Here is a 15,820-nt window from a genome sequence, read left to right as displayed (position 1 = left end):
TCAATAGGCTGTTCCAATACTCCAACTGTTTACTGTTTTTACATCTTCAAAGGGATTTTTTTTAATAACTTTCCCGAGCGCATTTGACTATTATTTAGTCTGTGCTTTTTTATTCGTTTGTGCCTTGAAGCTCATTGCTCGCAGAAAAACATTTTTAATATATAGAGTAGGCTGTTTTACTACTCCGCCTGTTTACTTTATTTTATTAATGGTTTTCATAGATTAGTAAAAATAACCAAAGTATAATAGTAACGTTCTTCTCTGAGCGATAAGCTTGAAAGCACAAACTAAATAAAAGTTTAATGCACCCGGGAAGCCACTTCATACTCTTTTACTGTGCAAAAGCGAACTTGTTTCCTTTAGGCATTTACTGCTGCTTGACTATATAAATTAGCGGCAATTGCCTGCGGGCTCCAAAATGCTGGTGGTGCTCGGTGAATGGAGTGACTGCTGTCCGCGCTGCCAAATATCCTGTTTGTCTCAAATTCCCAAACAGAGGTAGGCACTCTAAAAGTGGTTCCGTAAACTCATTTATTCAGGACAAGGTATAAACATTGACACATTTTAGCTACAACTTGTCTTGGTCACATGATGTTTATACCTAGGTCTGATTAAATAATTCAAGTATTGAACCACCTCTGAAGTGCTGGTCTCCTTTTGGGAAAATTCTAGAGAAGGGATACATATAAAACATAAAGTCAGCATAAATGCAATAATCATCTGCATATAAACTACATTATATATATATATATATATATATATATATATATATATATATATATATATATATATATATATATATATATATATATATTCTGCTTCTAAGCCATGCTCATCAGCTTTACAACTGTACCTCTACCAACCCGACCACTTATTGACTTTCCAATTTTCCACCTCAAAATGAAACCTTCTTAAAATCCCTGACAGATCAAGCTACGATTAATCAGACTCATTGAATGTGGTATTATCTACAAAGTCTATTATGCTCAGACTAGCCCAAAAGATTATTTTTGCCAGGATCTTTCTTTCCTGGAGAGCTGTGTGGGGTCCACCACCAAATCACTCCTCCAGCTGCCACCCTCCCTCCAATACATGGTTGATAGCTTAAAAAAACATGCCATTGGTAAGGTGTTAACTTTAATAACCCCGCTTATAAATTATTAGGTCCCCCAAGGCGTCTCCTAATATATAGTTCAGAAGAAGTATCGCCCAAACTGAGGTGTGTTGCATATTTGAAGTATTTTAACATCTCTCCTTGACAAGACCCCCCTTGTCTTATCCTCTTTAATGCCAGACCTTCAATCATATGCACTGATTACTTTCCTGCAATTTTTTCCTAAATGTTTTAGGGGGAAAGTTCCCTAAAACCTGCATTCAGACAATGTAAAGTGAGGAACTCACCTTAAATGAACCTCTTATACAACATACTGAATTATACCGCTGAAACCTAAAGCGCACAATATAGAGGGACTCATTTACGTCTGTTTACTTTATTTAAAAAATGTTTTTCACAGATCAGTAAAATAAAGTAAAGGATAATAGTGGCGTTCTTCTTTAAGCTATGAGCCTTAAAGCACAAAGTAAATAAAAGTTAAATGCGCTCGGGAAAGTGACTTTATGTCCTTTCACTACAGGAAAGCGGACTTGTTTACTGCCAGAAAAGAAAGACAGAAAAGCGTCACAAATGGAGAAAGCAGACAGCTGTAACAATGCGCTGAAGGGGGCGGGGTGGCTGGAAATGGAATAAAGAGGCCCGAGATTGCTTTAATTACAATTAAAACAAGATTTCAAAGCCACAAGGCTATCTCTGCTGTACTTAATTTGGATACAAATTACAAACTACATTCAATCCTCAGATAGCATCAACAAAAAAGTAAGGATTTGTAGACACGGGGAATTTTTTCCGCCCAGACAACAGAGCCGGATTTGCCGGCCTTTATGCCTGGGCCACTGTAGGTGGGATATAATAGTACTTTACAGAACACAGGCCGTGGTTTATTGTTGTTGCATCTTTATTGTGCCTTCAAAAAATGCAGATTGTACCCACCATAACATCCTAACAGAACTGTCAATCTATTACATTATAAATGACAGCGGACTTCGTTTGAAACAAAGTCTGAGCCTGTTTCACAGTACTATGCTATGTCTGGCTCTATCTAGGCCCAGGCGCCTTGTTGAGATAAAAGGTGGAAGTCATTATTTTAGCTTCTTGTGCTTTTGCATTGAAGCACTTTCACTACACCAACAGCTTCAAATCATTTAGTTTTTGCCTACACCCCTAATTATACACTTCCTAAAACACAATTAATATTTCGTTTTTGTGGAATTCCAACTGTGCAAAGGTAGGCCGAGGTAAAAGTAGCTACTATGTCCCTCTACCTACACCTCCCTCCCTCTACCTACACCTAGACCTACCTTTACCTCTACCTATACCTACCTCTACCTCTAGATACACCTAATACTACCTACCTCTATGTACACCTACCTCTGCCTACAACTATTTCTAACTACCTTAACCTCTATCTCTACCTACCTCTACCTACACTCACCTCTAGATAACTCTACCTACACCTACCTCTACCTAGCTCTGCCTACACTACCCTCTACCTACACTTACCTTTACTTCTACCTACTGCTACCTCTAACTACTTCTACCTTTATCTATACCTACCTTTACCTACACCCATCTTTACCTACCTCGGTCTCTACCTACACATACCTGTACCTCCACATCTACCTACACTTACCTTTCCTTACACCTACACCACCTACAACTACCTCTACCTCCACTCACCTCTAACTACCTCTACCTACATCTACCTCTATCTAGCTCTACCTACACTAACCTCTACATACACTTAACTCTACTTTTATCTACCGTTACCTCTAACTACCTGTACTTTTACCTACACCTACCTTCTCCTACACCTACCTCTACCTACAACTATCTCTACCTGCACATACCTCTATCTTCTTTACCTACACCTACTTTTAGCTACCTTTACCTACATCAACCTCTACCTACCTTCACTTACACTCTAACTCTACCTACATCTACTTCTATCTACCTTTACCCACAACTACCTCTACTTGCTCCTACCTTCACCTCTACCTACACCTACATCCACCTCTATCTACACCTACCTCTACACACACCTATCTACACCTACTTCTAACTCCATCTACCTTCACCTACATCTACCTATATCTACACCTACCTACACCTACAACTACCTCAACCTCTAACTACACCTACTTTTATCTACACCTCACATGGAGCGGCTTGCAGCATGCGGCGGGGGCGGGGTTGTGTGTGGCGGGGGCGATTGAGGGGGGAGAAAAATTAATTAAAAAAAAAACTTACCTGAATCGCCGTCGCCACCGTCACCACTCCTCTTGCGTTTGCTGCAGGTACAGGCTCCCAGCCTGTCTTGCGGCCAATCTAAATGCTGCTGTCATGCTGCTGGCAGCATAACGAAAAAAAAAAAAAACAACAAGTGATGGACGGAATGCTGAACATTGTCAAACACTCACCCCCAGTCATGGATCTGGGTTGAATCCATCGTTTTTTTGCTCACCATGCCACCCCAGCTTGGACCCGGCCATATGCAAATCAGTCTTGACCCTGTTCCTCATGGGAACAGTCCAGACCAAACTGCCAAACCAGGTCCTCACTGGACCGGAAACAAGCATCCTGGGACCGGTTTCGGGGTTTCACCCCTCATCAGCCAGGCTAGCTTGAATCCAGTGGCATGGGAAGCAAGGGACCCACGTCTGGGCATACCCTTCCCACTTAGGGCGACAAAGCAAAAACAACAAGTGATGGACGGAATGCTGAACATTGTCAAACACTCACCCCCAGTCATAGATCTGGGTTTAATCCATCGTTTTTTTGCTCACCATGCCACCCCAGCTTGGACCCGGCCATATGCAAATCAGTCTTGACCCTGTTCCTCATGGGAACAGTCCAGACCGAACTGCCAAACCAGGTCCTCACTGGACCGGAAACAAGCATCCTGGGACCGGTTTCGGGGTTTCACCCCTCATCAGCCTGGCTAGCTTGAATCCAGTGGCATGGGAAGCACGGGACCCACATCTGGGCATACCCTTCCCACTTAGGGCGACAAAGCAAAAACAACAAGTGATGGACGGAATGCTGAACATTGTCAAACACTCACCCCCAGTCATAGATCTGGGTTTAATCCATCGTTTTTTTGCTCACCATGCCACCCCAGCTTGGACCCGGCCATATGCAAATAAGGGACCCACGTTTGGGCATACCCTTCCCACTTAGGGCGACAAAGCAAAAACAACAAGTGATGGACGGAATGCTGAACATTGTCAAACACTCACCCCCAGTCATAGATCTGGGTTTAATCCATCGTTTTTTTGCTCACCATGCCACCCCAGCTTGGACCCGCCCATATGCAAATCAGTCTTGACCCTGTTCCTCTTGGGAACAGTCCAGACCGAACTGCCAAACCAGGTCCTCACTGGACCGGAAACAAGCATCCTGTCTTGCGGCCAATCTAAATGCTGCTGTCATGCTGCTGGCAGCATAACAGCAGCTTTCGGATTGGTCAGAGTGCCCAGCCAGGGCGCTCAAAGGCAGACTAGGAAAGTCTGCCTGCAGTCTCCAACCAGGAAACGCAGTGCCGGGTTGGAGAGAGCCTAGTGTGCACGTGTTTTTGTCCGACCCAAGACTACCTGCCAAACATACATTCACACTGAGGGGGTGTGCTGTGCACTCACCCTCGTGCTCTTCACAGCCCGTGGCCCCACCCCCTTTTCAATGAAACGATAATAAATGTAGTGTATTATCGTTTTATTGTAAATGTTTAGCAGCTGTTGCTGCTGGTGGGTGGAAGACGCTCTTCTGCCTTAGCAGAGGAGCCACACCTGCACCTACCTCTACCTACAGCTACCTTTCCCTGGACATACACCTACCTCTACTTACACCTAGCCCTAACTATATGTACACTAACTCTGCCTACATCTACCTATACCTACACCTACCTGTACCTACAATTACCATTAACTGCACATACAACTACACCTACACTTATCTCTACCTACACCTACCTTTACCTACACCTACCTCTATCTACACCTACCTCTAACTTCTCCAGAACCTACCTCAACCTATACCTACCTCTACCTATGCCTACCTCTACCTGTACCTACACCTACCTCTACCTACACCTACACTTATCTCTACCTACACCTACCTTTACCTACACCTACCTCTATCTACACCTACCTCTAACTCTACCTTTACCAGAACCTACCTCACCCTATACCTACCTCTATCTATGCCTACCTCTACCTGTACCTACACCTACCTCTACCTACACCTAAATTTACGTCTACCTACATCTACCTCTGCTTTTACATACACCTAATTCTAACTATCTCTACGTGCACCTACTTCTACCTACTCCTACTTTTAACTACCTTCACCTATATCTATCTCTACCTACCTTTACCTACACTCAACTCTTCCTAACTCTACCTACACCTACCTCTACCTACACTAACCTCTACCTACACTTACCTCTACTTCTACCTACCGCTACCTCTAACTACCTCTACCTTTATCTATACCTACTTATACCTACACCTAGCTCTACCTACACCTACCTTTACCTACACCTATCTTTACCTACCTCTACCTCTACCTACACATACCTCTATCTTTACATCTATCTACACTTACCTTTCCTTACACCTACACCTACCTACACCTATCTTTACCTATGCATATACCTATACTTACCACTATCTATACCTACCTCTACTTTGACCATTCTTATTTACCTCTACCTATCTCTACATACAGTTACCTCTACCTACCTTTACCTACACCTAACTTCACCTACACCTACCTCTAACTACACCTCCCTCTACTTCAACCTACTTCTTCTTCTATATACACCTACCTCTACCTATCTCTACCTACTTATGCCTAGATCTACCTATACCTACCTGTACCTACACCTAACTCTACCTGTACCCACACTTACCTTTACTTATACCTACCTTTACCTGCACCTACCTCTACATACATTTACAGCTAATTCTACCTCTACCTACCTCTGTCTATAATTACACCTACCTCTACCTACACCTACCTCTACTTACAACCTTTACTTACATCTACTACTATGTCTACCTACTGCTACCTCTAACTACCTGTACTTTTACCCACACCTACTTGTACCTACACCTACCTGTTTCTACACCTACCTCTACCTACACCTACTTCTGCCTGCACACACATCTATCTTCCTTACCTACGACTCCTTTTAACTAGCTTTACCTCCATCCACCTCTATCTACCTATACCTACACTCTAACTCTACCCACATCTACTTTTATCTAGTTTTACCTACACCTACCTCTACCTACCTCTGCCTACACCTACCTCTTCGTACACCTACATTTACCTCTAGCTACACCTACCTCTACCTACATCTACTATCTACACCCACTTCTACGTCCATCTACTTCTACCTACACCTGCCTCTACCTACATCTACACCTACCTACAACTACATCTACTTCTAACTACACCTGCCTCTACCTACATCTACACCTACCTACAACTACATCTACTTCTAACTACACCTACTTTTATCTACACTTACTCAGGAGTTGCTTGCAGCGTGTGGCGGGGATGAGGTGGTGCGTGGCCAGGGGGGTTGAGGGAGGAGAAAAAATAATGAAAAAAAACAAAAAACGTACCTGAAACGTTGTCCACCACCGCACCATTCCTCTTGCCTTTGCTGCAGGCTGCAGGTACAGGCTCCCAGCCTGCCATGGGGCTAATATGAATGCTGCTGTCATTCTGCTGGCAGCATGACAGCGGTGTTTGGATTGGTCGGAGCGCCCAGCCAGGGCCCTCCAAGACTGGGAGAGTCTGGCTGCTGTCTCCAACCCAGCAACGCCAGGTTGCCGGGTTGGAGAGCCGGGTTGGGAGCCTAGTGTGCATGTGTGTTTGGCCAGCCGAAGACGGCCAGCCAAACATACATGCGCATTGAGGGGGAGTGCTGGCACTCTCCCTCGGTGCTCGTCACAGCCTGTGGTCCTGCCCCTATTACAATAAGACAATAATAAACCTAGTGTATTATCATTTTATTGTAAACGTTTGGCAGCTGCTGCTGCTGGCGGGGGCGACACTCTTCTGCCTTAGCAGAGGAGCCACCTGCACCTACCTCTACCTACAGCTACCTTTCCCTGGACATACACCTACCTCTACTTACACCTAGCTCTAACTATATGTACACTAACTCTACCTATACCTACACCTACCTTTACCTACACCTACCTCTACCTACAGTTACCTTTAACTGTACATACACCTACCTCTACCTACAACATACTTTACCTACACCTACCTTTATTTCTACCTACTGCTAACTCAAACTACCTCTACCTTTAATTTACCTCTATCAACAGCTATCGCTACCTAAACCTGCACCTAAATCTACCTATACCTAAATCTACCTATACCTACATTTACCTACACATATCTCTATCTCTAGTTCTACCTACACCTACCTCAACCTACACATACATCTACCTCTACCTACACCTACCTTTACCTCTACATACACCTACCTCATTCTACACCTATCTCTAACTACCTCTACCTACATCTACCTCTACCTACCTCTATCTCTACCTGCCTTTACTTACACCTACGTCTACCTACCTCTTCCTAAACCTAATACTACCTATCTTTACCTCTAACCTTTACCTACACCTACCTCTATCTACACCTACCTCTAACTCTACCTATACCTACCTCTATCTACACTTACTTCTACATGTACCTACACCTACCTCTACTAACACCTGCTTTTACCTACACCTACTTCTACATATACCTACTTTTACCTCTACCTACACCTACCTCATTCTACACCTTTCTCTACCTATCTCTAACTACACTTACCTTTACCTACCTCTACCTACACCTACATCTACCTACCTCTATCTCTATCTGCCTCTACTTACACCTACTTCTACTTCTACCTACGTCTACTTCTACCTACATCTACCTCTACCTACCGCTTCCTACACCTACTACCTACCTTTACCTCTACACTTATCTCTACCTACACCTACTTTTACCTACACACACACCTCTATCTACACCTACCTCTAACTCTACCAGCACCTACCTCTACCTATATCTACCTCTATATACACCTACGTCTACCTGTACCTACACCTACCTCTACCAACACCTACCTTTATCTACACCTACTTCTACATATACCAACATCTACCTCTACCTACACCTACCTCAACTTATACCTACACCTACCTCTACCTGTAGCTACACCTCCCTTTACCCACACCTACCTCTACCTACACCTATCTCAACCTACACCTAACTCTACCTGTACCTACCTTTACCTCCACATAGCTCTCTCTCTACCTACTCACACCTCTTTCTACCTACAGCTACTTCTACCTCCATCTACCTCTACTTACACCTACTTCTACCTACATCTACATCCACCTACAGTTACCTATAGCTCTAAGTACACCTACTTTTATCTACACCTACCACCACCCATAGCTACCTCTACACACGTCTACCTCTACTTACACCTACCTCTAACTATACCTACACTGACCAGTATATACACCTACCTCTACCTACACCTACCTATACATACAACTACACCTACCTCTACCAACCTTTACCACTACTTCTACCTTTACCTACACCTACCTATACCTACCTTTACCTACACTTACCTCTACCTACACCTATCTCTACCTAAACCTACTAATTCTACCTGTACCTATGTTTACCTTCACACACCTCTATCTCTACCTCTACCTACATCTACCTACACCTCTACCTACATCTACCTGTACCTCTACATACACCTACACCTGGCTCATTCTACACCTATCTACTACCACTAAACTACACCTACCTCTACATCTGCCCCTACCTACAACTACACCTACACCTGTCTCTACCTACACCTACTTCTACCGCTAACTATCTCTAGTGCTACCTACCTCTACTGCTACCTACCTCAACCTACAACTACCTCTACCTGTACTTACACCTACCTCTACATACCTCTACCTCTATCCCTCCCACATCCACCTCTACCTACCACTATCTGCCTCTACCTACACCTTCCTCTACCTACACCTACTTCTACCTTTACCTACACCTACCTCTACTTATACCAACCTCTACCCATACCTACCTCTGCCTACACCTACCTCTACCTACACCTACCTCTACCCACTTCTACCTACCTCAGCCTAGTTTGAAAACACAGCCACAATCCTCTACAACATAGATTCTGTCTCAAGGCCATTCACCGCTTCCTAAGTAAAGTAGCTATCACTCTTGATCTTCCTTTCTATTTATTCTATGCAGCTCTCATCCCTATATATTCACCATGCCACATAATTTCACTACACAAATACACTCCACACCACATAATTCCACCCCACACAATTTCACAACTAACTGCAATTCAAACTACAAATCTCCACTCCACACCACCTACATCCCCTACACTCCAAACTAAAACACATATATAAAAACATTCTCATTTACAATGCCAATAGCTCTAAGTCTCACAAATGCGACACCTATTGCATTGCATATGCTTATTCTCATTTGCTTTGAAGGATGTGGGAATTGTATACATTCCACCTCGTGCATCTTCCAAAACTGGCAATTCTTAGATTTCTAGAGTAAATGTTGGCTAAAGCAGATCACAAAGCTGCCCTAAATGTAAAAGAAAGAAATGATAAATAGGATTTTCATGAAACAGAACTATGCGATTTCACTGTGATTGGAACGGAGGGACGTTATGCAAGCTTTTTTTTCACATAAGACCGTTTTCACTTACAGTTTTATTCTTCTATGCATGGAGTGACAATGTTAAGCTCTTGATGCAAATAGCATGGTGTTTACATTCAGTTTGTGTGTGAGGTTTATTCAAAATTAGTGTCTAGCTGCACTGAGCATTGGGTGTAAAGCACTTGGTGTAAGATGTCACATAATGCCCAGTTTAGATGGAAGGTACAACAATAAACATTCACAAATGAAAAAGAAGTGGGAGCGGAACATCGACTGGTCAATGCTCATAGTTCACCCCATGTCAGTTACCAGTAGCTCATTCAAGCGTGATATTCCTTGCATTCTGAACTTGCGGCTCCCGCCTATATTTACCTGTTGCATAGCAGTGCAAGCTTAGCTCTGCAACATGGCTTAAAGTAAAAAAGAGCACTATGACACGGACAGCATTGACCGCATCATAGTGCTTTTTTTTACGTTAAACCATGTGTTGCACAGCATCCCACGTTGCTGAGCAACATGTAAAAAAAGCGCATGAATGTTGGGGTAGTTAAGCAACATGAGGGAGGAGGGTTGGAAAGACATTAGAGAGAGGGCGGTGGGGTCTGGGTGAAACTACGGGGAGCTAGAGGAGGGAGGGTGGGGGTGACGGAGAAGGACTGCTGACTCATGTTCAAAAGTAAAAAAGAGTGCCTGTGGCCAGTGGAAGGACACTGGCCACAGGAGGCTATACTTTGTCCACTCTCCATGGCAGGGATGAAGACTCCAAACCTAGCAGAAAGCTAGATGTGAGAAGGAGCTGCTGACCAATAGGAAGGACGGAAACAAGAGTTATGTGGCAGCCAACCCGTAGTAAGTAAAGGTAAGTAATGAGCAGGGTCTAAGCCGTTTCAATTTTTTTTTCTTTACAAGATCATTTTGCAAACACAGTGCAAGTGCTGTGCAGCCGAAACCTAAAAAAATGAAATTAGTTCTTCATGTGATGTTTGTTTTTGTCGCACTCCTGTGTGGAAAGGCACAAGGAAGCAATCAAAATAAACAAACCCCAGCATTGTTTTGTTTTTTTGCAGCAGCTTTTCTTCAAATTGTGAGAATTGCTGGAGTAATCACATTTTGCGGCTAAATCACAATTGGCAAAATTGCGAACAGCTGAGGGGCCTCACATGTGATCATTATTGATGTTTCTCACCATATCACCTATGCAGATGTTGCTCTCACGGTGCCAATAAAGACTATTTCAACTACACACTGTCCTCACATCCAGATTCCATTTTTTGGCTCTAAACATACATTAAGAAATTTGAAAAGAGCGTTGTAGAACATGTTGCCGCTAACGAAAACTCTGCACTTTACCAAGATTGGTATATAACACAATCATATAATCTTTCACATAAATCCATAAAAATTACTGTTGAGGGGGATTTAAGGTAGATGTAGGTGCCGAGTCATTACATCATAAAGCAATACAGAAGAAGAGTTAGCTTAGCTCACGACCGCAGCACTCACTTAGCCTTAACCTTCCTACAGCTTCAGATTTTTATGGAATGTAATTGTTTTTCTCTGAGACTGGCTCTTCGAAAGGTGGAGGTTAGCCTCATTTACAATATTCCCTGTGAACCGGGTGCTGGGGCAGGTGCGAGCTGTCCTGGGCCTTCTCCGCCCTTGTCTTTTATGTGTGAGGCCGGAGGTGGGACAGCTATCGGGTGGGCCGGTCCCTTTTCCCAGTTGCCTGCGCGGTGCTGGGGCAGCTGTCACCTGGCTCAGCCTTGTTGCTATGGAGACAGAGAACGCACTGTCCTATTACTGTGAGCCATGGTGCTTCATAGAGTAGTCTTTGGCTCACAAGTGGACCCTCCTCTGCATGGGGTACCAGCAGGAAACGGAAAGGAGACGCGCGTTTCTTTGCTCCTCTGAGCTCTTTCCATTCTATCCTCTATTTTGCAGCAGTGCTATATAAAGTTTCTCTATTCTCACCAGGCAGTGCATGTAAAAAACCCATCCATAACTGATTTCAGAGAATTCACCTTTCACCGCCCAATGTGTGATCAAATCGCCTGTGCTTGAGGATAGTCATAGTGGTGCTAAGAATTCCCTAATTGCTGTGATGTGATGTGATGTAGCATTAGTTGTCACCTTCCTTATGAGTGTTAGCTGAGGTTCTAGCAAGGCAGGGCCGTCATTTGCCACCCTGCTTCAGTCTTGTTTTTTCTCTGCGTACAATTCTCGCCTTTATTTATTTTTCTTTCTTTCTAGCTTTCTTTCTTGCTTTTTTCTTTTTTTTCCTGTCTTTGCCCCTTATCTGTATTTTCTTTTCTGTCTCTCTGCCTATGTCTATCTTTCTTTGCCTACTTTCCCCTCTTTTATCCCTGTTTTTCCTCACCTATACTTCAAGTTCTCACTTCTTGCTTCCACTCCAGTTCTTCCCTGGCTCCCGCTGGTCCCATCTTCCTCTGACCTATATATATGTTTATATATGCTTCCCACATTCTTCTGCGTAAGTTGTTTTGTGCTATAAATAGAAATACATTTCCCTTGTCTTTCTGCACTACGACTTTATACCCCCAAGCCTGCCACTGTCACACGCTCTATTGAACGCACACAATTGTACATGCATGGTTACTCATCTTGTTGCTTCTTCAAAGCTGTATATTAGTCCCTAAACCTGTAATTAAGTATAATTTATTCCCTTTAATACCCCTGCGTGCAAGGAGGCACGATCTAGGGCTTCTGCAGCATGTTCCCTCTTTTTCCCAGAAATGCTGGTCGTTTGTGCTACCTAAATCTCGGATTGCTGTCCTCAGTACGGCAACACCACGCAACTGCTCATGTCCCGGCAATGGTTGTTCTCTGTGCTTTCTGCAGAAACAATAAGTTTCCGTTGCTGTTGTGCTTGTTTCTGCTGGCTTCTGGACCCCTGGTGAGTACATATTAGGAAAGGCTATCATGTGACTTCCTGTCATAAGCAACCAATATTTCCAATACGGGACTTTCCTCTTATAAATCCATGTTTTCAGGTGTGATAGTCCAATAGATTCAACTAAACCATGGAGACAGGCCTTAAGATGCCCTAATATCATAAGCAAAAACCTAGCATGGAAACGGGATCTCCTTAGGTCATGGAGTCAATTTAAACCTATTATTATCAGAGTCGTTTCATCCCTTGCTGTGTCTATACTGCATAACAATAAAATTGAACCAACTCCATCGCCCTAACCACCGTATCGCAAGGTAAGTCTAGACTAGTAGTGTTGTGAGGTTACTTTATCATTTACACCAGCACATTATTTAGCCCTGGGCCCGAGGCCTGTGCCATCTCACCTAGTCACATTTCGCTTTTATTCCTTTTATTATTTTAGCAAAGCTTCATTTTAGTGGAGATGTTTTTCCATTCTTTTATCAGTTGCCCTTCCACACAGAATTTGTTATTCATTTCTTTGCGCAATATTTTCATCCTGTGCTCAATCCAAGGTTGTATTCAATATTTACCGGGTACTGCCAGTCTAAAGAGTACATGTCTACCCTACACAGAAAAATATGTATTGTCAGGTCAGGGCTGTTCTTAGAATAACATATATGTTATTATAAATTATCACACTGCCCACAACAGGGTAGAGGGGACATTCCAGCCAGCTTACCATCTGATGCTGCAAGTCATTGCAGTTTCTGCTGAAACCTTTTGGTTCCTCTTTGTCTACGTGGGAGGACTCCCAGCAGACCAACAGACCTCTTCTTTACCTCTGAACACAGGTATGTGGGTTGGGCTTCATTCCCAGGACCAGAAGGGCAGATTAGGGCTACCACTGCTCTTGCTCTCATGTAGAAACTTAGGGCCAGATGTAGCAAATTTCCAAATTGCGACTTGCAATTTGCGAGTCCCTGCGACTGTAGCTATGGGGTCGCTATGAGGTCGCAAATACCCACCTCATTAATATTAATGAGGTGGGTCGTAATTTGCGACCCCATAGCGATTCAGGGCACTCACGGGATGGTGGCCTGCTGGAGACAGCAGACCACCATGTCCGTGACTGCTTTTCAATAAAGCATTCTTTTTTTTTCAAAGTGTAGCCCGTTTTCCTTAAAGGAAAACGAGCTGCACTTTGAAAAAAAACTGAAACCTTTGGTTTCGGTATTTTTCAGGGCAGGTAGTGGTCCATTGGACCACTGCCTGCTCTGAAAAATTATTTTTTGTTCCAGACACAAAGGGGAAGGGGTCCCATGGGGACCCCTTCCTGTTTGCGCCTGGGTTACCATCCACTTCAAGTGGATGGTAACTGCGCTTTCATTTGCGACCGCAATCGCGGTCGCAAATGAATATTCATAGCATTGAAAGTCGCTAATAGGAAGGGAACACCCCGAGTCGGAAATGCATTTTGCGAGTCGGTTCCGACTCGCAAAATGAATTTCTACATAGCAATGTGGCTTTAGCGACTCGCAAACGGCCATTTTCGCCGTTTCGACTCGCTAAACCATTGCTACATCTGGCCCTTAGTATTGTAGGTAGGGATATTAGGGACACTATTGTGACAATATCGTGGGACTGTTCTTGTGTTTCACTTTCCTTGTCACTGCTGTAATAACGCTGTGTTTCATTCTCTTCATAATCACAATTCATGCCTTTTTACTTAGAACAAAGTTGTTCCAATAAAATATATGTTGAACCAAGATCGTGCTTTTCTTGTCTTGTCTTGTATGAGGCTTGTACAACTGAGAGAAAGGGGTACGATCTGTTCCACTACAAGTTCCCTGAGGAGTCTGAGTGTCATGCTATAGGCTGCCACAAATCACTCTTTCCTTTGGTATTGGTGAGTTGCTGTAAGCTAGCCGGGTGGTTAGGCTGACATCTGTCACACGGTGTGAGATCAGACTCAGTCCCCCATACTCGGTGGTGCTGCTGCCCAAAATACAGCTGTCTCGTTACTACAACAGGATTCTACGACAGTAGATGCTGCTGTACTACTGATAGTTCTGTATTTACCTTGACAATATAGTAGCTGTGATGTTATTGTAAGTCATTATTGGTGACTTTGATAAAAGGTCCCATAACATTCCTCACATTCTTTGTGATTGTATCCTCATTCCTGCTTAATCCTTAAACTCTGGCAATTTTTCTTCTGGTGTTCAGGTTTCTGGTATCTCCTGGACATTTTCTAAGTGCTTTTTTACACTTTTTTCCTGGTGTTCAAGGTAAAGCTTTTTATTGGTGACCTAGTTTTTTTTTTCATTGCTTCTCTTTGAGTATTTCATGTATGAGTGTTTGGTTTGTGGCATGTATTTTGGGTTTTATAAATGCATGCTGCATGAGCCAGGTTACTCGTCATCCATTTTGCTCCTATAGGTGGTCTTGAGCCTTTTAGACCATTGGCCTATCCGTTAATGGTTGTTGGAAGTCTTCTGGCATCTGCCAGAGTTTCTGGTTCCTGGTGTCTCTTTCACTCCTAGCTCTTGAAGCTCCATAAAATGCTCAGACGATGATTTGACATGTTCCAGGTAGGGCATACCACTAACCACAGTGCCTGTAAGTGCCCAAGGTGCATTAAGAATAATTGTACAACGTGACTGGATATTTCTTTGGATTCCTCACACGTTCCTCACTAAGAACCTTTTTCCTTTCAGGTGCTGCCATTGGTCGATTGGTGGGTGAAGTTGTGGCATTTATTTTTCCCTCTGGAATTAAGACGGATGGCATAGTTAATCCCATCATTCCTGGAGGGTATGCACTGGCTGGTAAGTTCTGACATCTATTGAGTCAGCATTAACCTATTGAGGACCTGAAAAGGCTTAGGGAAGTATGATTCTAGAGCTGCTAAGTCTCTCTGACATTCTATTGATAGCATGGAAAGGCACGGGTGTCCCTGTACAAAGAGGCATTTTAAGGGATCAACCAAGTGGGTAATGCCTCAGGGTCCTAGTTTCTTAGGGCCCCTAGTAAAGTGATTGCAATAGTCAGAAATCCTATCATAATTAGCGCGTGTG

At 43.5% G+C, this 15,820-nt stretch overlaps 1 protein-coding gene across 1 annotated transcript in view; it reads left to right on the top strand.

Moving 5' to 3' along the window:
• LOC138300562 (chloride channel protein ClC-Kb-like) overlaps positions 1-15,820 on the top strand; it is a 198,584-nt gene that overhangs the window by 138,223 nt on the left and 44,541 nt on the right. The window contains exon 14 of the mRNA XM_069240102.1: positions 15,461-15,571. Within this exon, the coding sequence (XP_069096203.1) occupies positions 15,461-15,571 (111 nt within the window). The remainder of the gene's footprint in view (positions 1-15,460; positions 15,572-15,820) is intronic.

This window comes from Pleurodeles waltl, chromosome 6, assembly GCF_031143425.1.
Source record: "Pleurodeles waltl isolate 20211129_DDA chromosome 6, aPleWal1.hap1.20221129, whole genome shotgun sequence".
NCBI lineage: Eukaryota > Metazoa > Chordata > Amphibia > Caudata > Salamandridae > Pleurodeles > Pleurodeles waltl.
The sequence above is the reverse complement of the archived record's forward strand: the minus strand, read 5'-3'. Positions and strand labels throughout refer to the sequence as shown.